The sequence below is a fragment of the Petaurus breviceps genome, unplaced genomic scaffold (genome assembly GCF_028583685.1).
Source record: "Petaurus breviceps papuanus isolate PSGF00001 unplaced genomic scaffold, PetGlider_PUasm1.0 91041, whole genome shotgun sequence".
Taxonomy (NCBI): Eukaryota; Metazoa; Chordata; class Mammalia; order Diprotodontia; family Petauridae; genus Petaurus; species Petaurus breviceps.
Window position 1 is genome coordinate 36169154 of NW_027187400.1, and position 22212 is coordinate 36191365.

Genomic DNA, 22212 nt, shown 5'->3' on the forward strand with positions numbered 1-22212 from the left:
AGACTTATGGCCAGCCTTTTGTTCCATCCTCCCTGGCCTATTTTCCTCCAGGAGCTGTAGTGGGGGCACCACCCTTACATGCACAGTGCTTTAAGAAGCAAATTCTTTCACTTTATGGCCTGGTGACCTGAGACATTTAGTATTTCAGAGGAACCAAGGCTTGTCTGCTGCCAGCCTGGGCCATCACTGCTTTGAAACCCAGCCATCCATCCCCCAGATGGCTTCTGTAGACCAAGAGAGGAGAACCTGTTTGTCTGTCTCCCCCGGACTTCCTGAGCCCTGATGGGAGAATAGGAGGAACCTTTATTCTTATTTTAAAGGATCTCCTGTCCACCTAATCCAGTCTGTGCCTACTTCCAGAGGAGCGCTTGGCCTTACTGCTCCCTCCTGGGCCCTTGCTGGGAAAAAAAGCTGTTCTCAGCTTGCTGCAGCCTGGTTGGGGGAGTGTGGTCTTTGCATTGTTGCCATGGGACATCCATTTCCACCCTCATTACAGCCCTCACATGCTTCCTCCCTGTGCCTAGAAGCCTTCCCCCTCCTGGGAAAATAGGGAATTGTAGATCTGATCTAAGAATTAGGGGAGGAAAGGACAGGATGGCAGGAGGTATGGGGGGGGGGGCTGGCTGGGGAACCAAGCAAGTTTCACCCTCCTTTCTTAGTACAGAGTAAGACAGCCCAGAGCAAGGCAACAACTTTTCTACAGGCCAGCAAAGTCCTATAACTAGAACCCCATGGAAGAAAAAAGAAAGATTTCCCCACACACACACTCCCTCCCAGCCCTTAGGCAGTGGAGCTTGGGGGGGAGGGTTACCAAAAGGAAATGCTGCCCTTCTTTGAAAGCCAGGTTCCAGGACCACCTTCGTGAAGCCCTTCTGGAGCCATTCCCCTTTTTTTTCATGCCAGGTCTATGAAATCAGGTCATATGAGGTTCTCCCTGAGGGAGATAAGGTTGTTTACTCTGGAGGACCTAGGTGGCATAGTGGGTAGGGGGGTAGGGGAGGCCAGACCTGGAGTCAAGAAGACTTGAGTTCAAATCCAACCTCAGAACCATACTAGCTGTGTGACCCTGGGCAAGTCACTTCACTCTCCGCTTCAATTTCCTCATCTATAAAATGAGCTAGACAAGAAAATGGCAAACCATGGCAGTATCTCTGCCAAGAAAACCCCAAATGGGGTCACAGAGTCTGAAATGACAAGAACCCTGGAGAAAAGGATTCTTAAGGAGGATGCAACAGCTGTCTTCAAGAGTTGGAATGGTGGTCATGTGATGGATTAACCTTGTTCCTTTGGCCTCAGAGAACAGAAACAGAAATAGGAATGGGGTGGGATGGGAGGGGAGAAGGAAAGGGACAAATTCAAGCTTGAGGTTCTAACAAATAGTGCTGTCCCTAGTGGAATGGACAAAGATAGTGAATTTACTTCTTTGGAGGTCTGCTGGGGAGATGGCTCAGGGGATTCCTGATGGAGTCTGGTGTGGACAGTGGCTGCAGAGCTCCCTTCCATCTCTGAGATTGTGGGGTCACCTCTTCCTTTGGGGCTCCAGGCTGGTATAAGCACCAAGGACACATGGGCATGGCTCTCCACTGACTATGCCCTGATCCCAGCTTTCCTTAAATCCCATGGAGGTGGCCTTATCCTCTTTATCCCCCTGGAGACTTGACAAATCACTTGACTTACCTTAACTCCTTTGGGACTCATGATACCAGCTGTGAGGGAGACAGTCCCAAGTATTGACATCAGCCCCATTTTGCAGAAGACAAACAGCCAGGTTCATGGAGGTGGGTACTTGCCCAAGTAGAACCACACAGCAGGTCTGGGGCAGAGGCAGGACTAAAACCTGGATTGGATAACTCCGGGTCTTGGGGCTCTTTGGGACACAAGGGGGTGAATGAAAGGGGTGGGGCTTCCAGGACCTTTCCAAACCCCCCAACATCATCCATAGACTGGTAGGAGCTGGAAGAGGCCATCCTGTCCAGCACCCTCACTGGACAGTACGAGGCACAGAGTGGACCTGCCGAAAGTTACCCAGGGAATTATTGACAGAGACAGGCTCAGAATCCAGGTCTTCGGTGGCGGCCAAGTCCCTGGAGCCTCAGACCTTCAGGCCATTCAGTCAAGCTCAATTCAGAGCACTAGGGCTGGACCAGACAACTGACTGAACTCTGGGAATACAAAGCCTAAAAAACATTCTCAAAGAGCTTATTTTCTACTAAAGAGAAACAGGGTTTAAACAGGCAAGTAAACCCAAAATAAACGACAGGATGGCTGAATATTTGAAGAGCTGTGATGTGGTCAAGAGGGGTTTCACCTATCCTGTTCTGCCTCTACCCCACCTTGTCCCCAGAGGACAGAATTAGGTGCAAATGCAAGGTGTAGAGAAGCAAATTGAGGCAAATGTCAGAGAAAACTTCCCCAAAATGAGTGGAATGGGCTGCACCTTGACAGAGGTTGGGTTTCTCTCCCTTGCCCCATTGGAAGCCTTTTAGCAGAGGATAATCGACTATTAATTGGTGATTTGGAGTATAAAATGCAAACTCCTTTGGACAAGGACTATAATTTTGTCTTTGTAGATGAACCATAGTGCCTATTACATAGGAGCTTACTAAACGTTCATTGATTGATTCTTCGATTTTTCTCCCCCCAGTCAATAATCCGACGTGCCTCTCAACCTAGCCTAGTACCCAGAGCCCAGTGCCCGAGTCCCAGATTCAGTTTAGACCAGCATACTGAACCCAGAGTCGAACATGGCCCAGCCTAGCCATGAGTCTGAAGTCAGAGTGGAGTCCAACCATTTGGACTACTGGGACAATCACTGCCATTTTTACTCAGGCCAGGTGGTGTGAAATGAGCCCCCAACTCAACCTTTGAAGAGTAATCCAGTTTGGAGGAAGGAGACCCCAGAATGCTAGGAACTACAGCCAGGAGGAGGGAGCAGGGCATGATCCTGACTGAAGAGTGTCCCCCTTGCGTGTGAGGAAGCACTTGGGAGTTTCCTATTTTAAGTAATTTTTCTTCCTATCTAGGTTAGCTCTGTTGTTTCTAGTCTGCCAAATGACAGAAAGTTCTGTCAACAGTCTCTAAATGTAGAGCCCTGGCACAGAGATCTGATTATCTTGCCCTAATATAGATCTGTCCAATACTGAACCCCAAACAATGCTCTGAGTTCAGATACTGAGCCCAGGGTCCAGTATTCATGACTAAGCCCAGTGCTCAGTTTCAAACTCAATCCATCCCCACACTAAGGAGTCTCAAACGTAGCTGAGAGCACTAGATGAGTCCCCCAACCCAACCTAGCCCTGAGAAGAGCCCTAAACCCAACCCAGACTAGAGAGGAATCTCCAATTCAGCTCAGCCCAGAGAGGAATCCTACCCAAAGCAAGTCCAGAGGGGAGGGAGTCCCAAAGCCACCCAAGCCTAGCTCGGCTCAGAAGGGTGTCCCAGCCCAGTTCCCAGAGCCCGGAGAAGGGCAAATTAACTCGAAGTTCCCAGAGCAGCCCAGCTACAATTGAAAGAAGTCAGACACCAAAAGGTTGAATGCATTTTATTGGAGTCATTGAAGAGCTTACAAATAGGTTTTTTAAAATATTTCAATGTACAGAGAAAATTCTTATACAAATAAAACAAGATGGGTGAAAAGGGGGGGGGGTGGCCCAGGGTCCCAGGGGAAAGTGATTGCCCTCTCCTGGGACTGGGCTGGGCTTGGAAACTACTTTGGTCAACATTCTCCCCACCAAGAAGGGTTAGTATCTTCATGGTCTCTCACTGTCCTGAACACACACGCACATACACACACACACATTCATCCATCCAAGCATACACATGCACACATATGCATGTGTAAGTACATACACATGAGGCTAAAAACAAAGGTAAAAATGGGGTTGGAGAAGGATAATTTTGGATAGTTTCATATTCTATATGTGTGTCTAAAAATTTAAATATATATGTATATAATCTCATTTAAAACACATGAAAATCCTGGCATGGCAGTGCAATCGTGGAGAGGCCCGAGAACTTCCCCTCCATGCACTATGTACAGCAGCATTGTGGGGAGCCATTCCCCCTGCCCAAACCCTCCCCACCTTTGAGCCAGAAGGCAGATGCCATCCCTCCTGCCCAAACCCTCCCCACCTTTGAGCCAGAAGGCAGCTGCCATGCCCCCTGCCCAAACCCTCCCCACTTTTGAGCTGGAGGGCAGCAGCCTTCCCCGAGGGAATGCCACCAGTAGCCGTGGCCAAGAGTCCCATGTCCTCTCCTCTCCTTCCTTGACAGAGCACTGTGGAACTGGCAGATTGGGGGGTGGGGGTGGGGAACGTGGGCCGGGGCTCAAGCTTCCCCAGGCAGCCCGGCTTTGGGAAGGGGGTGGTGCTAGCATGCGGGATCTCATCCAGAGGCCATGGCCCGGGTGTTAGGGACACTGGATGGAGAAGGATGGGTGTGAAGATCTGGGCACAAAGAAGGTCAGGCCCAGACAATGCAAGGGTGCTTAGTCCTGGACCTGCCTCACCACTCAGCCCCAGCCTGAGCCCAGAGGAGGGGCGAGTGACCATGAGCCAGGACTTAGCAGATGGACACATGGGAGTAAGAACACTTCTCAGTCTTTGCAGCCCAAACCCCAAAGGTCTTTCCCTGACAGGACTTTCTCCTCCCCCAGTTCTGCCCGGATTAGAGTTTCAAAAGAACAGGCCCCGAGTTCGAATCCTCAATGAGGCCTGTGTTGAACTTGGAAGGGGGAATCAGAAGAGCCAGAGAGTCCACACAGCCCTCCCGGCTCACAGAGCAGGCCCCCTCTGGGTTGCCCCGTTCCTCCAGGGGACCCTGAGCCCCCAGACCCTGGAGCCGCTGCCTCTCCTGGGCCTGCCGGGCTCGGGTAGCAATGTAGCGCACTCTGCTCTGGCTCCTAGAAGAAGACCTGCGAAGGAAGCCCGGCCCCTGGCCCGCTATGGAGGGCCCGCTCTCGTCCTCCTCGTCCTCCGCCGGCCCCAGGCTGGTGGGGGATGTGATGTCGCCCGCCAGCTGGAAGCCGGTCAGCCTCCTCAGTTGTTCGGTCAGCTCATCCCGGGGCCGGGCCTGCAGCCTGGGTCCCAGCGACCTCCCGGTCCCGGAGGCAGGAGCTGGGCGGGGGCCAAAGCTGCGGCTGATGCTCCTGTACGTACTCTCGAAGCCAGGGGCAAAGTCATCCGACGTGAGGTCGCCCAGACTCTTGGACTTGGCAGCGGCCCCCACGTCCTGGGTTCGGGGCCCCAGGGAGGACCCCTCTGCCCGGAGGCCCTCCATGTACAGCCTGCTCCATGTAGGTCTCCGGCGGAGGGAGGCCAGAGCATCCTCGGGCCTCCGGGCCAGGGGCCGGGGCTGCAGCTCATCCGGGGGTGGTGGGGGTGCCACCCCCGCCCTCAGGTTGGGGTTGGACTTGCTCTTGGTCACGGGGGGCAGTTGGCCTCCGCCCGAGGCAGCTGAACGGGGCCAGGGGCCCTTGTGCATTGCTAGCCCCCCCAGCTTCTCTCTGCTGCCGGCAAGACAGCCCAGGTTGGGCAGGCTTTTCCTCACCAGGTTGGGCATCGAGAGGTCGATGACCGTGTCGTTGGAGGACATGCTGGAGGAAGAGGACATGCTGTCCCGGTGACTGCCTGGCTCCAACTTGCTCCACAACTGGTCGCTGCCCGTGGCATCTGAATAGACTGCTGCAGCAGGGGACTGTCCGGGTGGGGCACGCCGGACCACCAGGTGGTCAAAGGTCACCTGCCCTTCGCTCTTGGCCCTCCTCACCACAGCGGGCGGGCCGGCCAGGGCCCGAGCTGGGGCCGGAGGGATGCGCAGAGGGACGGAGCCCACAGGCCTGCGGGGACTCTGAGGGTCACCTGTGTGCCCTGCCCTCCGGCCTATCCCATCCGTTTCCTCTTCACAGTGGGAGGGGAAGGGGTGCAGCAGGGAGCCCTGCCCTGCTGGGGGCGTGGGCAGGGCCCCCGGGGACTCCTGTTCTCCTCCTTGCGGCTGCCGTTCCCTCTCTGGACTTCCTTCAGCGTGGTATGGCCCTGGAGCGATCAGTCCATCTGGGCCATTGGTCTTCGGCCCACCTGGGGAGGGAGAGCTCAGAGGGGTGTCAGAGCCTGAGCCTGCTGAGCACTGGGACCCTCCTTCGGAGTCGCTGATGGGGGCGGGGGGCAGAGGGGGGCAGGGAGCTGGGGATGGTGTTTCCTTGGCAACGAGCGGCTCCTCCGCGATGGTTTCGAGGCTGTACAAAGACGAGACAGATCTCTGGATGGAGAACGGGCGGCCATCTGGAGAGAGAAGGGCAGCGTCAAGCCAGGCAGTGGGTGAGTGAGAGACGTGAATACCGCCCAAGGCCCAGCCCTCCAAGAGCCCCACAACAAGGGGTGGGGGTGGGGGACCAGGCACAGAGCTCTAGGGAAATCTAGATGGGGGTGGATGTGGGTTTGAAGGACTAGAGCCAGCACAAGAAGGTATGCACCCTCTAAATCTTTCATTCCCCCCCAGGTCCCCCCATCATTCCCTCCAGTCAAGGATGCATGTGAGCACGCGCGCACACACACACACACACACACACACACACACACACACACACTATTCAAGCATGCTCTGAGATAATCCCATGCTGAACACAAAACCCTCCAGTTTGGGGATTTGGAAACAACCACAGCCATATTCCCAAATCCATCTGGCCAGCATGCTCAGGGTACACTGAGACCCTGTGGTCAGATATGGCAATGGGGACCGGGGCCAGGACTTTCAAGAGCCCCAAGCAACGTCTGCTGGGGTAAGTGGGGAGGAAACATTGGAGACAAGGGAGTGGGGAGTTACCTTCAAATCTCTCTGTCCTTTCAATTCTTAACTACAGAGGCAGAGTATGCATGTGGACAGGAGAAACCACAATTAGTTGGGAGGGTGAGACAGAAGTGGGAAACTGAGGCAGGACAGGGAGGAAGGGAATCAGGAAGTACAGTGAGGGATTTTATCAAAGCCCTCCCTGTAGATGGAAAAGTTTGCCCAACCAGAGCACTGATGACTTGTAGGTTTTTATTTTCTGATTTTTTTTAAGTTTAATAAATGTTTCCTATAGTGCTTTGTACATGAAGCTGCCAAATGACTGGTTAGATGTGATGGCACATGCCCTCTGGAGGTTCTGGGGCACCCACATCTAGCAAATTTGGGGTATAAATAGCAGGAGTCCTGGCTTGGGTCAGCTCAGCACTTTCCAAACTGAGACAGTTACATAGAAAGGTAAGTTTGAGTTGACTCGACAAGGTACCCTGGGCAGCCTAGAGAACTCGGAGAGGCCTGACTCCTCACCCCTTGCTCCCAGCCATGGAAGGGTGGTGTCCCCCACCATGGGAAGCTGGGGAATCTCCCTGTGCAGCCTGATTACAGGAAGCAGAGCTGGGGGCTGTAACTGATGCTGGTTCTGCAGATGAGGCAGAGGGAGGGGGAGCTCAGTGCTTTTTTTCCTCATTGGGATGTAGGCTCTCTGCCTCCAGGTAGTCAAGGGAAGCTGTATTATTTGGAACATCATCATATCCATGTCAGGGTGGCTTGTGGTCCCTTCTACCCTCTGTAGCCAGAGATAGCAGCCTTCAAGGGAAAAAGAAGGCCAGGAAGCAGGCATTTGATAATGCCCAAGGTGAACTGGGAGGAGGAGAGGGAAGGAGTCTTGGTGGGAGGAGGGGGAGGAGCAGCAGGTACTAAATGCCATGTTATATGTTGAAGGAACCAGGAGTAGAAGAGGGGAGAGGGTATCTGGAACTGTTCCCAAGGACAGAAGGGGAAGCAGCCCCAACTCTCCACTTTTCGACCCAGCCTCCTCATTTCTTCTATCCCACGTTCCTTCGTGAGCAATCCTAAAAGCCCCCTGACACGATGTCAGTGGCTAATGAAATTTGGGGAATGAGCCTCCCACCTCCACAGGGATTCCAGTGCAGGGTTAGAGTCAGCTTGAGAAAGATACACAGCAGGGGGCAGAGAGGGTGAGACCAGAGCAGCTGTCTTCCTATAGCCGAAGGAGCATCTTAGTCAAGAGGAATTGGATTCGGTCTGCTTGGCCCCAGAGAGAAGAATTAAAACCAGTGGGGAGATGGCATAGAGAGGAGTATTTCTGTACATATAGGACAGACATTTCTACCAGTCAGAGCCCTCTGAACTTGACACAGGCCACCTAAGGGGGAGTGAGCTGTAACATATCCCTGGGAGGGTAGAACAATCGGACCATCCAATCAGTCACATTTCTACAGCAAAACAAGGTTCACAAAATGTTCTCCTCACAATGTGACTATGAGGTGGGTCCTGGCAAAGTTGTCATGCTTCATTTTACAAATGGGGACACTGAGGTTCAGAGAGGTGTGTCTTGCCCAAACTCATACGAGTATTCTAATAGCAGAGACATGGTGGATGGGATTCCCATACTGGGCAAACTAGACTACCACCATTTTCTAAGGTGATGACAATTTGTCTTCCCTAGCAAATTTACACAAAGAGTTCATGCTGCTTTCAAAAACTACATGCCTTCAGAGCAAACACATCCTTATGTTTTGGGGCTTTTTTTCCATTTCAATGCAAAATATTAAAAAAAAAATTCTAAGGACTCTGTGGGTGGCACAGGCAGCTCCAATCATAAAGCTCAGGACCCTGAGAGCAAGAGAAAATGAGATTCATTCAAACCATTGCACTCAATGCCATGAATTCTGAAAATCCAAGCCAAAAGAGCAAAGATGTCTTATTCCATTAAACCTCTTCAGTTTGACAACCTTCCTTAATAAAGAGCTTTCTCCCTGAGATCTCAGCCTAGAGATGTGGGTCAGTGACCCAGAGGAGAGTCTCATTCACAAATCTCAATTATTCTGGATTTCCCTTGGGACTTGACCTTTCAAGAAAATAGAAAGGAAGTCTTTAAGGATGGAGCCCTGAAGGAAGGAAGGATGGAGCCTTTAAGGGAAGGATGGAACCCTGGAGGGAAGAAGATGGGACTTTGAACCCTCCCTTTAAAGGAGGGTTCCACGGAGGGAGCCTGGAAGGGAGAGAGATGGAGTTCTGAGGGGGCAGTCCTGAGGATGGAGTCCTAAAGGGAGGACCCCAAGGATGTAGCCTTCCTTGAAAGGAAGAGGATGGGACTTTGAAGGGAGGGTCCCAAAAAGGGAGTCTGGAAGGGAGAGGGATGGAGCTCTGAAGGGAAGATCTGAGGATGGAGCCTTGAAGGGAAGTCTTCTAAGGATAGAGTCCTGAAGGAAAGACCCCAAGGACAGAGCTATCAAGGGAGGGCCCTAAGGATGGAGCCCTGTGACAGTCCTGCCCCAATCTCAGGCTCTGGTTGGTCAATCCAACATTAAAGCGATTCCACATGGGTTTCCACAGAAGGATGACAATGGCCTCATGGGTGGTGGAGAACAGGGTGGCTCACGAGGAGGAGTTAAGACTAGGGGCAGAGGTAGGGAGCCTAAATCTAAGCAAAACCAAAACCAACTTGGCACAGAAACACACTGAAAAAGAAAAGTTGCCCCCCAACTCCAGAAGAAGCTTTGCCCAGAACGTCTTCACTACACCACAGGCCATGCTAAAGGGGGGTGGGGGGGACGATGGAGACGGACACAGTGGGGCAGAGAGCTCTGAAGGGACCGGTAAGGGGGAAGAAAATCTAGTCTTACCAGTAAAGAATAGAGAGGATTTACTCCGAATCTCCTCCAATTTTTGAACAAACAAAGCATTCATTTCCTTCTGCAAGGTGCCCACAGGCCTGCAGGAATTCTCAGGACCCCTGAGGCTCTCTAGGCTGCTGGAGTCAGAGGACATGGAGCCGCTGGTGGCAGTAACCAGGCTCACAACACTCCCATATTTCCCTCCTGGCCACCTGGGCTGAGAAGGGCCCTTGGCCCCACGGCACTTGGACAAGTTTCTGCTCTTCCTTCCCAGGCCCAGGGGCTGGGCATTGTCCAGGGGGGCTCGGGCAGTGCCTCGGCTGCTGTTACTGTTGCTGTTGCTGTTGCTGTTGATGCCACCCCCAGGGCCAGGAGTGAGAGAGTCCGGCCGGGCTCGGGGCTGCTCGCTGATCCCCCAGTGTTTGAGTCCCGGCCTCCCAGAACCTCCAAGTCCCTCACTACACGGCTCAGGTCGGGGTGCCTCCCTGATGGCAGGCCCCGGGCAGGGCTGGCAGCCACTCCATTGGCTCTCGACCTCGGGCCCCTCACAGGCGCCAATCATGCATTTCATGCAACTGGCTGCCATCCCAGCAGGCCCGGACCCATCGGGGGTACCTGGCCCCTCACCTGGGGAGCCAAGGCCCAGGCTTTGGAACCTTTCTGACCTTCGGGTGGGCTCGCTCAAGGTCGGGCCCTCAGCTGGGTGGCTTTGGCTTCTCCCTGTCCCAGGACCCTGGGCCTTACCTTTGGGCCCTCGGCCTGGCCCCTCACCAAGGGCTCCGGGGGCTGGGGCCGCACTCTCCGGCTCTGAGTCAAAGCGGGGCTGGGAGGTGTCCTCGCATGCCCCCTCCGAACCGTTGCCTTTGGTGTCCATGGTGAGTTCAGGAAAGCCCTTTTTACCCTTCTTCTGGCTCTTGGTGGGCGCACTAGCCGTGCGCCTCAGGAGCTGACCGCTAATGGAGGGTCTGTTGTGGAACTGACCAGCAGCATGACTGTCCAGGGAGGCCTGCTTTGGATTTCTGAGAAACAGGCCTTTTAAGCCCAAAGCCTGTTTGACCTGCAAGAGAGAGAGCCCCACATAATACGCAGCTGCCACTGGGCCCTTCCCCATCCTCCTATATTCATCCCACTTCTCTAGGGGACTAGTAAGGAAGGAGAAGGAAGGAGATTCTCCAACCCTCAAGCTGGACCAGAGGCAGCAACCCATTTGGAGCCCTGCCAGAAGTCTCAGCTTAGCAAGATCTACTTTGTTGGGGGAGGAGATGGGAGGGTCAATTTGTAGCAGACCCCCTTAGGAAGCTGGGAGGGCAGGAGGGATGTCCCACAGTGCTGGCCCTCCTGAAACTTGGAGGAGAATGTGGAAGGGGCACAAAGGTTGGATCTGTCTACCTTCCCTGCTCTCACAAAGTCTCGAGCTAGAGAGAGGATAGTCAGGCAGAGGAACCTTTAAGATACCTTAAACCCAAACCCAACCCCCTACTACTCCATGGTTTAGGAATATAATGATGACCTCCCACCCCTAGTTGTAACCCCCATTCTAGGAATGGGAGCTGCTCTATGAATATCTAGCAGAGGGATTAGCTAAAGCAAGGAGATTGGGTGCTACAGGATGGTCCCTCCCTGGAGGGCACAGGACTTTTCCCTGTGAGGAGGCTACAGCCAGGGTGGGCGAACCAACCCAGGGGACCACATGGCCAGCAAAAGCCCTGCATGGGGCACAGACTACTGTGTCCTCCTTTTCCCCCTCCCCCGCATTCTAGAGGGATGCCCATTGATTTTACCCCCCCTCCCCTCACACTCCAGATTCACCCCAGGTCACATGCCCTCTGGAGGGAATCCTAGGGAGACTATCCTAGTGTGCTATGAGGTCATACATGAGTATGGACTGAATTTTTCCGGTGTCACTGAAATTCATCAGGAGCATGGGTTCCAGCAGAAGAGGGGTGAGGGGAAGAAATTCAGGGACCACATAGGTCAGTGGCATGACCTTGCAGCTTGCCTGCCCCCTCTGCCACCCCCTTTCCCATTGCCAGGCCATAGAAAACAAGCAAGCTCCTCCGGTCAAATCCAGACCATGTGCTATGGGGCTTCATCAAAGTGGGGCTGAGCTTGTGGTTTGGAGAGAGAAAAACATCACAGCTCAGTGTTCAAGACTGTGGACAACCCACTGAATAGACGTACAGAACTTCAGCATTCCTAAAAACATTCCAGGTGTACTTGCCAACCCTGTAAATCACAAGTGCAACAGGTTGGGTTGTCGAAAATTTTTTGTTTGTTTTGTTTTTGTTTTTGTGTTTTTTTGGCAAGGGGGAAGGTCCTAGAGAAGGATGGAGGAAGCAAGAGATAACTCCTTTTAGGCCTGTCTGCTCTTGAGATCCCACTATACCCAACTGGCTTCAGCATGTCAAATTCAGTTTATTAGTATCCTAGGAGTCAGACCATCCAGTCTTACCCCATTCATTTTATAGAGGAGGAACTGAAGGTCTGGAGAAGGGAAGGGACTTGTCCAAGGTCATACACAAGTGGCAAGTGCCAGAGCCAGGGCTATTATCCAGGGGCAGAAGGTGGCTTCATCCATACTTAGAAATGAATGGAAGGTTGGGGCTAGAAGGGACCTCAAGGAGCAGTCCTTCCTCCCCCTCCCCCTTTTTATAGATACCGTGTTTCCCCGATAATAAGACACTGTCTTATTATTTTTTTTGGACAGAAAAACACCAGAGGGCTTATTTTCAGGGGAGGGCTTATTTTAATGAACATTGACAGCAATTTTAATAAACAGGTAAATGTGAACAAAAAAAATGTACCTTTATTCAATAAGCAAATCACTGGGGAAGAACAGGATGACACGCTCACCGCTGCAGCTCTGACTGGATGCAGCTCAGAGCACGGCGAGCGTTTCACAGGAGGGGGGGGGAGACGGTGCATACAGAGGGTACCATAATGTAGCGTGTAGTGCAGAGGATCACCTTCACTACAGTAGCAATCTCAATAGGGCTTATTTTCAGGGAAGGGCTTATTTTAGAGGAATCTTACATAGTACGGGGAGGGCTTATTTTCGGGGGAGGGCTTATTATCGGGGAAACACGGTAGGAATAAGGAGGTCCAAAGAAGGGCACATGGGGAGGTAAATTGTGGCCAACTAGGATGAGAAATGAGATTTCCTAAGGCTCCATCCAAATCTCTTCCCCTTCCTTCCATGTAAATGTTTGTAGCCTTGAATTCCTACAGCTAAGTTGGGATTCTCAGAGTGCTGAGCCCAGTCTAGAAAAATGTTTAGGGATACCTTCCCCAAGGAGATGGACTGGACCACGTGGCTTCTTTGTTTTTTGTTCGTTTTTGGTCTTTTTGGAGGGGGGAAGGCAGAGGATTTGGGGTTAAGTGACTTGCCCAAGGTCACACAGCTAGTGTTAAGTGTCTGAGGCCGAATTTGAACTTAGATCCTCCTGACTCCAGGGTCAGTACTCTATTCACTGTGCCATCTAGCTGCCCCCATGTGGCTTCTTGGTCACCTCTGACTTTTGGGTTTAGGATTGGCTGAGTCCTAGCTGCCAATAGAGAGCTGTCCAATATATGTGGTGGGAAAGTGAGGAGAAGGCTTCATCCATGGATACCCCAGGAGTGCCAAACCTCCCACCATGGTTCTGGCTCCCTCCATCTTTTCTCCTTTCCTCCTCCTGCCAAGCCTGGCAGGCTTAGGGACAGGTATGGATGGCTCACTGCAGCCATCAGCCAGGGCCCACTGCCACCTAGCCCAGAAAAGCTGGTACTCTGGAGGCAAATTGGAAGGACCAAAAGCCTAGTGGGCAGCATCAGCTTGGGGACAATCCAGAGAGGTTGGCAAGTACCCAGACTTACTGCTGGGAGATAAGAGTAACCAGCATCCTTAGCAAATGCTTGCAAAGTTCGGATAGAAAAGGTTCAGAGCACACGCACACACGCACGCACACACGCAAACTCCCATCATAGACAAAAACATCAACAATCCCCCCAAACCCCCCACCCTGCCCCAAGGATGGGATGGTGTGTGTGGCCAGGGCCCATGGGAGGGCTGGCTCCCAGGGAGGGCATCCTGGGGGCAAGGAGAGCAAGGAGCCATCATGCTTGAATCAGCTGGCTGATTCAAGATCCCAAATCCAGTGCAAATTTGGTGAAAGGTCGCAGGAAAGCCATTTAGAAGAAGATCCAGAATGACAGCTTTGAACTTGACAGAAACATTCCACCCCCAGGCAGAGGGCAATTAGGAAGGGGCCTTTGAGAAAGTGACCCCAGGTGCTTATACCCACTGGTTTGAATGGAAGAGCCAATCAGGGTGAATGAACGGGGCTGTGGGGACCCAGGGAGAATGTTTGAATGAAAGTTTCTTTTTTCTGTGAAAGAGGAGAGGAGAGAAGGTGTGTGTGTGTGTGTGTGTGTGTGTGTGTGTGTGTGTGTGTGTGTGTGTGAGAGAGACAGAGAGAGAGAAGAGAGGAGAGGAGGAAAGGAGAGAAGAAGAGAGAGGAGAGAAAGGGAGAGAGAGAGGTGAAAGGGGGAGAGGGAGGGAGGATAGAAAGGGAGAGGAAGGAGGAGAGAGAGGGGGAAGAGAGAAGAAGAGAAGGAGAGAGAGAGAGAGAGAGAGAGAGAGAGAGAGAGAGAGAGAGAGAGAAGGAGAGAGGGAAGGAGGGAGGGAGAGAGGGAGAGAAAGAGAGAGAGAAAGACAGAGAGAGAGAGAGGAAAGAAGAGTGATAGGAGAAAGAGAAGGGGTGAGAGAGAGGAGAAAGAATAAGAAATAAAGGAGAGAAAAGCTATGAACAAAAGAGAGGAGAAAGGGGAGTTGTAAGGGGGAGAAGAGAGAAAAGGCATAAGAAATGAGAGGGGAAGAGGAAGAAGAGAGAGAGGAGGAAGAGAAGAAAAGATGATGTAAGAAAGAGAAGGGAGTGGGTTGAGAGAAAAGTGGAAGGGCAGGGATGAGCAGAGAGGGGACTAGAGCAAAAGCTGAGCCCTTGAGGCTTTCCATCCTGGACCTGCTTCATAAATGGCGGGTTTTCTGGCTCCAGATGGCCCCACCATATCAAGGAGGAATGTCACAATCCATGAGTTGAAGAGTTTCAAAAATGTCAATGAGGAGGCAGAGGAAGAGGGAAGGTGACTAGTCTGAGAGCATGCAGGTCGGCCGACGGCGGCGGTCACTACACCTTCCTGAGACAGGTCGGGGGGTACCTTCAAGGCTCCTAACCATTCTCTGCTTCTAAAAGGAGACTTTGGACGCAGAGAAGCCCACTGTAATACCAAACAGACAGAGTAAAGGCAAATCAGACAGCAACAACATTGGGGGGACAAAGGGGGTTAGTCAGCACACCTGGAAAGAGCCCCACAATACAAAGAAACCACAGGTGGGGAGAGGGTGGAGAAGGAGGGTGAAAGACATGGCAAACATGAGCAAGAAGCTTTTCGAGGTGGAATGAGAGAGGTGGGGGGCAGGGCCCAGGAGCTAGGGGCGCTTCTGTCCCACCCATGAATCCAACTCTGTATGTGAAAGGATGAGCACCCTAGGCTTTAGCCAAAAGGGACCATAGAGATCACCCCACCTAGCTCCCTCATCTTATGGAGGTGGAAAAGAAATGCCCAGGAAACCAAGTGACCTGTTTATAATCAGTCATCAGAGCCATCCCTCTGACTCTGAGGCTAATGGATCTAGCCCAGCTGCAGCCCTCTTAGGAGGACATCCCACAGCTAGCTGTGCAGGTGGGTCTCCCAATGACTCTGGCCATTACTCCTGGAGACAGGATGGTGAGAGAGGTCACCCTGGTGACCGGTGCGTCTCTAGGAGCTCAGGGGACTCATACCCACCCCTAGAGGACTGGAGACCAGATGGGGGACTGGAGAAGGGCTAAGGTTGAGTTGTGGGAAGCACTGGTTCATCAGGGATGCCAGGCAGCACCTAAAACTCACTGCCCCTCCAATCTAATCTCCCACTGTTGGAGATTTTTTCCTCCATTGCCCCTTCTCTCCCCAACTCTCACTGCAGCTCTCTGAGGCTGTGATGGGGAAAAGGAGTGACGAGAAGAATAAAGACTAGGAGAGAAGCTGAGGGAGGGAAAGGAAGGGACCCGAGGGAATTGAGACAGCGGCTCAGGAGCTGGGAAGGGGGAGGGGTCAGAGGAGTGCATTGAGGGGCCTCAGACATAGAATTAAGAAACAGAACACACAGGGAGGAGAGGGAGGAGGAGAAGCGCCTGTCCAGTCTCTCAGACATGGCTGCAAAGGTTCAGCCAGACCCAGACGCCCCCTTCCTCCCCCATTCTGCCCCTGAAAATCAAAACAGTCTCCAACATAGCCTTGGGAGGGGCTTGAGGAAAGACAAGAGGGAAGGGCTGTCAGGGGACCTCCCACAGGTGAGGTCAGAGGATGAGCAAGCAGAGAGGGGCTTCAGGGAGGGAGCAGGGGGATGGATGCTGTTAGGACCATGGAGGAAGGAACCAGAAGGAAGGGGGGAACAAGGGAAAAGCAGGGCCCTGAGGCAAGGAAGAGAAGAAAAATAGGGAGAGGGAGGAAAGGTCAGGGCTTTGAGGGAAGGAGAAGGAAGAGAAGAATGGAAAGAAAGGAAAGGAAAGAAAGGGAAGGAAAGAGAGATGAAGGGAAGGTCAGGAGCATGAAAGAAGGAAGGGAAGGGGGAAAAGGGAAAGAAGGGGAAAGAAAGAAAAGGGGCAGGAAGAGGAAGGAAGTGTAGAGAAAGGGAAGAAAGGGTAGAAAGAAGAAGAAAGAAGGGAAGAGGAAGGAAGGGAAGAAAAAGGGAAGATGAGAGAGAAGGAAGGTGAGAAGGAAGGAAGGTCAGGGCCATGGGGGAGGGAAGATGAAGGCCTTAATTGGGTTAAGAGGCAATAAAGCTGACAAATCCATCAGATCCCTTAGCCCAGTACCCAGGGACTTCAAGGAGTCAGGTGCTGAATCTGCTGTCCATGGGACCAGAGAATGGCTTTCAACAAGACACTAAGTCCTGTTTAACCTCCCTGATCCACAGGGTGCCACTGTGTGCCCTTCCAGGCCACTGGGGAGTGACTCATGAGCCGTGCTGAGCTGGCTCCTGGCAGCAGGCTTGCCTTCATATGTCCTGCCTGGGTAAAGGATCAGGCCCTTTGATGGAGACAGCAGATACTTGTACTAGGACCACTCAGTCTGGGCCAGGGGCAGCGATCTCTTTAGCTAAATAGTGCTTGGGAGGCATTATGAGAAGCAGATGATAGGCCTTCCCTTCTAGATAAAGGAAAAGATGAATGGGCAAAGAAAGGGGAAAATGAAGGGAAAAGAGAAGCAGAGAGACAACAAGGGTCAGACCTCAAAGAAATGGCCAGGCTTGGGGTAGGTTAGGAGACAGGACATTCCTCAGGGACACACTAGCCTAAGTTAAAAACTATTCGTTCTCAATCCTGGGCTGCTAAGTCTAGGGACAGCCTGCTCACATGAACTATAGGATAAATGGGACCACGGATAGGGCTAACTATCTACTCTCCTCTTCCCCAGACCCCTGGGGCCTGATGTCTCTCCTATTCCCATTTCCCAGCAATCCTCTGCACAGCCTGATCTTGTTATTATGGTCCACCTTCATTGAAGCTAATGTCTATATTGTATACAGACATCGGGTTTTAGAATTCGGAAACGTCAGAACATAGAACAGCAGAGGTAGGAGAAACCTTAGAACACAGAATAGGAGAGTTCAGATAGAGGCTTTAGGACATAGAATGTCAGCTCTCAGAAGGGCCTTTAGGACAATGGTCAGTAGGGAAAGACCTACCTGTTTGTATCTTGAATGTACAGAATTATTGGCATACTGTCTCTCCCATTAGTAGGTGAGCTTCTTGAGGGCAGAAGTGGCTTTTCCCTTTTTTATGTCACCAGAGCTAGCTTAGAACAGTGCCTGGTGCACGGAAGCTGCTGAATGCAAGCTTGTTGACTGATTGACTAACTGACCTTAGGATATAGATTGTCAGAGCTCAGAGGGACCCTTGAGCATAGAATGTTGGAGTGGGGATGGAGCTCAGAGGCGGTCAGTTTACAGCTGAGGAAAGAGAAGGGAAGGAACTTGGCCAGTGATCAAGAGTCAGGGACTTCAGCCCAGATCTGACTCCCAGTGTGTGGGCAGCTTCTCTTCCTCCTCCAGCTTGCACAAGTTGGCTGGTGTGAGATATCTCACACCAAAAGAGTCACAAGAAATCTCTCTGCCCGAGATGTTCTGACATGGCTCTGGGACAATCAAGCTTCTGAGCTGGGGAAGCCAGCAGGAGATGATTCTCTTGTCTCAGATGTCTCTCTCACCCTTCTTAACTTAGGGTCTGGGCTGAGAATGGGAGGACCCAAGATTGCCTCCCATTGAGACAGCCTACAATGGGAGGCATGGCTGAACCCCACTGCCTCACAGGAGCAACATTTGCCTTCTTACTAACCTCAGCTGGAGAGCAGATAAGGGATGGGGCTGATGTTTGTACAGGTTGGTCTCTGCCCCAGTAGTTTTAGCCAGCTCCCCAAAGCTGGGGTGTGGGCAACCCCCAACCCTTCATGTGCTGCCTGAAGGTGGAGAAAAGCCATGAGAGGAGTTGGGGGGCCTACCCTGAACTCCCAGAAGGACAGATGTTCTATTCCACCTCCCTGCACTGAGAATATCTCTTAAATAGGTTACCTCTAGAACAATCCAAAGGGTTCATTGGGTCCTTGAGCTATCCAGGTGATGACATTTCAGTTCCATTTTGTGTATCAAAGGGGAGACACTTTCTATTTACTCTATACATGATTATTTGCATGTTGTCTTCCCCACTGGAATATGGATTCCTTGACTGACCCTCTGACCAGTTGCAGCTTGTTGTCTCAGCCTTCACCTGAGGGGCCTGCTTACTTGAAAACCAGGATGTTCCAGGAAAGAACCCATCTAGCAATGCAGATCTTCCCCCTCCCCCCAGTCTTGTGTGGGCTTCACTGGAAAGAAGGACTGGCATCCTTGGGTCGGTCACAGCCCAGATCCCAACAAGAAAGATTTTCCTAAAGAATCCCCATAGTGGCCAAGGGTACTCACCTTACCCGAGATGTCATTAATAGCTACGTGAACAAAGATGGAGGCCTCTTCCATCCCTTCCAGGTAGACATGTCGATAGCCTGAAACAAAGTAGAAATACAGAGGAGGTGGGGGGAAGCCTTTCTGGCCACAACAAGCACCTAATTCCAGGTCAAGAATTGTGTTAAGGGCTAACGACCCCCCCCCCCAATATGCATCAGTCCCTGCCCTCATGGCACTTTCCATTCCCCTGGGGTAGAGTTTTTGTGTCAGACTCTATTCACTAGTAGGCCACTAGCCAATGAGCTAGAGTAGTCTTTGGAAAGTAGACTTGGACTATACTCGGTGGTAGCACCTGCCAAAACTTATAATCCACTGACAAGGCTTTGAAACCCCAGGGTCATCTGCTGCCATGATGAAGCTCTTATCCTCAACATGTCAAAAGAACTTGAGGAAGAGTCAGGTGTCACGACAAATTTATGGGATGGTGTGGACAAGTATGGCATGGGCAGTATGGATGGGGTACAGTCTGCACTGGTGGAAGGCAGGGTGTCCAGCTTAAACAGGAATGGGACCACTAATCTGCACATAAGGATTCCTGCACACTACACGTTGACTTAGTTTTAAAATACAGTATTATTTATGTTTGATTATTATTTTGTTAAATATTTCCCAATTATATTTTTATCTGGTTTGGGCTGTACTTGGCATTGTTGCAGCTCAGGCGATTGGCACCTCAGGTAAAAGAAATACCCATAAGAGCCCTCCACTGAATATTGGCATATCTCTAGTTCTTAGTAAGCTATCCATCTTTACAGATCTATCTGTTTATATCTTGTATCCTTCACCAGAATAGAAGCTTCTTGAGGCCAGGGAGCATTGTCCATTCTGTCTTTGCATGCATGGTATCTAGCACATGCCTTAGCCAGAGCTCATTGGATTGTCTATCGACCAGTGACTTAGTAATGGAGAACTCACCTGGCATCATGCTGTTGAAAGCCAATGTCCTCTGTCCAATGAAGTCCCGTCCAATGGGGTCATGATCCCAGACCAGGAACCGGACCAGTGCGATCTCCGGCATGTGCACTGTGAACACCAGGGTCTCCTCCCACATGGGGTTGAAGCCTGGAGGTCAGAGAAAGGCAAGGTGGACTTGAGCCCAGAGGAGAAAACAGGTTTCATCTCTGATTCAACTCCCTTTTCCAGGGTCACCATACATTTTCCCCTTTATTTCCCTTTAACTTTGTTCTTTCTTATGCCGAAAGTCTGCAAGAGCTTCCCAGCCCACCAAAATCCACTCCAGCATGAGGAATGGCTCTGTCTTGGCCCAGAATCATTGGAGTTCTGTCCTTGCCTCTGCGTATCATCACTTCCCTCTTCCACAGCCCGAAGACTGTTGGTCATCCTTTGTTCTCTTGTCTTGGCTTGTGCATGGATTGGGTTTAAGTGAGACAGATGCACAGTCATCAACCTTACTCCTGAGACTAAGAATATAGAGGGAGCCAGACGCCCCTCAGAATCCCTCTGGTTCTCACCAGGACCAGAAAAGGAGGGGAGAGAGAGGGAGGTGGGTGGGCATCAGGGTCATGCACGCCCTCCCCACTCTCCCAATTTAACTGTGAGTTCTAAAGGCTGGGGTGGGGGGGGTGTCTGTTCTTCTTGGAGAGTTCTCTCCTCTAGCAGATAGCACAGGACTCTGGCCCCACATTTTGACACAGGAAGGATGGAGAGTGAAGAACAATTATGCCCACCATTGTCATCCACGACCCGGGTCTGTTCCTTGTTACAGTCCACAGGTAACCCAATGATCTCAACTTCCACGAAAGGGTCGATGATCTGGAAGGCAAATAGGAGGGTGGGGGTGGGGTGGGACGGTTGGGAGGTCAGGGAGCACAACCTCCTAGCTTCCAAGAAATCCCTATATTTCATAAGTATGAGTTAGAGTCGTACAGGCTGGTGGTGTGATGGAAAGAGGGTTGGACCTGGAAGCAGAAAGAAGAGTTCAAATCCAGCTATAGCTGCTTGCTCACTAGTCATGTGATCCTGAGCAAGTAATTTCGCTGCTTTCTGCCTCAGTTTCCTCATCTGTAAAATAGAAATAATCATAGCACCCATCTCCCGAGATTTCTGGGAGATATTTGTAAAGTGCTCTGCAAATCAATCACCATCATTGTGACTGGAAAGGCCCTTGGAAATCAGGGAGCTCAGTCCTCTCATTTTACCAATGAGGAAACTGAAGCCTGAAGAAAGAAAATTATTTGACCAGGATCATAAAGCTTAATGTTATTAGTAGGAATGAGACTTGAAACCAGTCACAGAATAGCAGAGTTGGGAGGGACCTCAGAGGCTGTTCAGTCCAACCCATACTGGAAAGAGAATCTCCCCTCCCAAGATATCCATCAGTGGTCTTGTAGTCTCTGCCTGAAGACTTCCAGAAGTCCATCCTGTTTTCCCCATCATTTCAAGGTGCCCAAGTTTCCTTCCTACATCTTCTTGACCCCAGGATAATAGGGTACCCATTACATCAGGCTGTTTGTTTCCTGTTTCTATCCCCTGGCCCACACCACCCTTGCCCAATCCCCTCCGGGCTCTGTTGGTGCTGGCCAGCTCACCTGCAAAGATGAGGCCAGTCCCTTGTCCAGCACTCCCACCTACCTCTCCTCGGTCACCCAACATAGAGTCCCGTGGTTTGGGGAGCTGCTGTCCACTGATAATCCTGAGAATCAGCTGTTTCTTCAATTGTCCTGGGAGAGGGTCTTCAGAGTTGGGATTGAAGACACCTAGAGGAAGATGAAACCAAGAAACATAATGCAGAATGTCCCATCTCTAAGCTACGGATTCCACTGGGGAAATCAGGACCAAGGATCTCTGTCCTTCATTGAGAGACCAGACCACATAACTGAGTGTCTGGAGACTCAATCAATCAGTCAGTCAATAAGCATTTATTAAATGCTGATTCTGTGTCAGACACTTGGCTAAGAACTGGGGATATAAATAAAGGCCAGACCATGGTCTTTGCCCTCAGAAGCTGCCATTCTAATGGTGCAGACAACATGCAAGTCATTCTGTATATACAGCACACATACACATGCACTGTTTCAATGAGAGGCAAGGTGGGAGGGAGGATAGGAACTTCCTGCAGAAAGTGGGATTTGAGTCAAGTCATGAAGGAGGCCAGGGAAGTTAAGAGGCAGAGGTGAAGAGGAAGAGAGAGAGCATTTCAGGCTGGCCAGAGGTAGTGTGGTATAGTGGGACACACTCTGGATTCAGAGTTGGAGATCTGAGTTCAAGTCCTGACACTGTGTGATCCTAAGCAAGTCCCATTCCTTCTCTGGGCCTCAGTTTCTTCATCTGTAAAATGTGGGGGCTGGATCAGATAATACCGACCATTTATGAGGCTCTCTAATCTATTCTGCCTCTCAACTGAGCCTCACCAGCACCCTATGAGAGGGGTGTGAGACATATTACTAACTCTGTTTTATAAATGAGGAAACTGAGACCCAGGGAATTTTAGTGAAGACAATGGGCTTCAAGAGAAAAGACACCAGCTAT

At 51.4% G+C, this 22212-nt stretch overlaps 1 protein-coding gene and 1 long non-coding RNA gene across 7 annotated transcripts in view; one reads left to right on the forward strand and one right to left on the reverse strand.

The window, feature by feature from the left end:
- The window catches only part of LOC138153893 (uncharacterized), a 354866-nt gene that overhangs the window by 173093 nt on the left and 159561 nt on the right, over positions 1-22212 (forward strand). The window lies entirely within an intron of this gene.
- PLCH2 (phospholipase C eta 2) overlaps positions 3527-22212 on the reverse strand; it is a 352788-nt gene continuing 334102 nt past the window's right edge. For 4 of the 5 annotated variants that reach the window (XM_069078304.1, XM_069078301.1, XM_069078303.1 and 1 more), the window contains 6 exons: positions 21316-21440; positions 20412-20496; positions 19639-19785; positions 18682-18761; positions 10386-10698; positions 3527-6278 (listed from right to left, as the gene is read on the reverse strand). In XM_069078304.1, the coding sequence (XP_068934405.1) occupies positions 4666-6278; positions 10386-10698; positions 18682-18761; positions 19639-19785; positions 20412-20496; positions 21316-21440 (2363 nt within the window). In that variant the 3' untranslated portion in view covers positions 3527-4665. The remainder of the gene's footprint in view (positions 6279-10385; positions 10699-18681; positions 18762-19638; positions 19786-20411; positions 20497-21315; positions 21441-22212) is intronic. The other variant, XR_011166493.1, reaches the window with a different exon arrangement.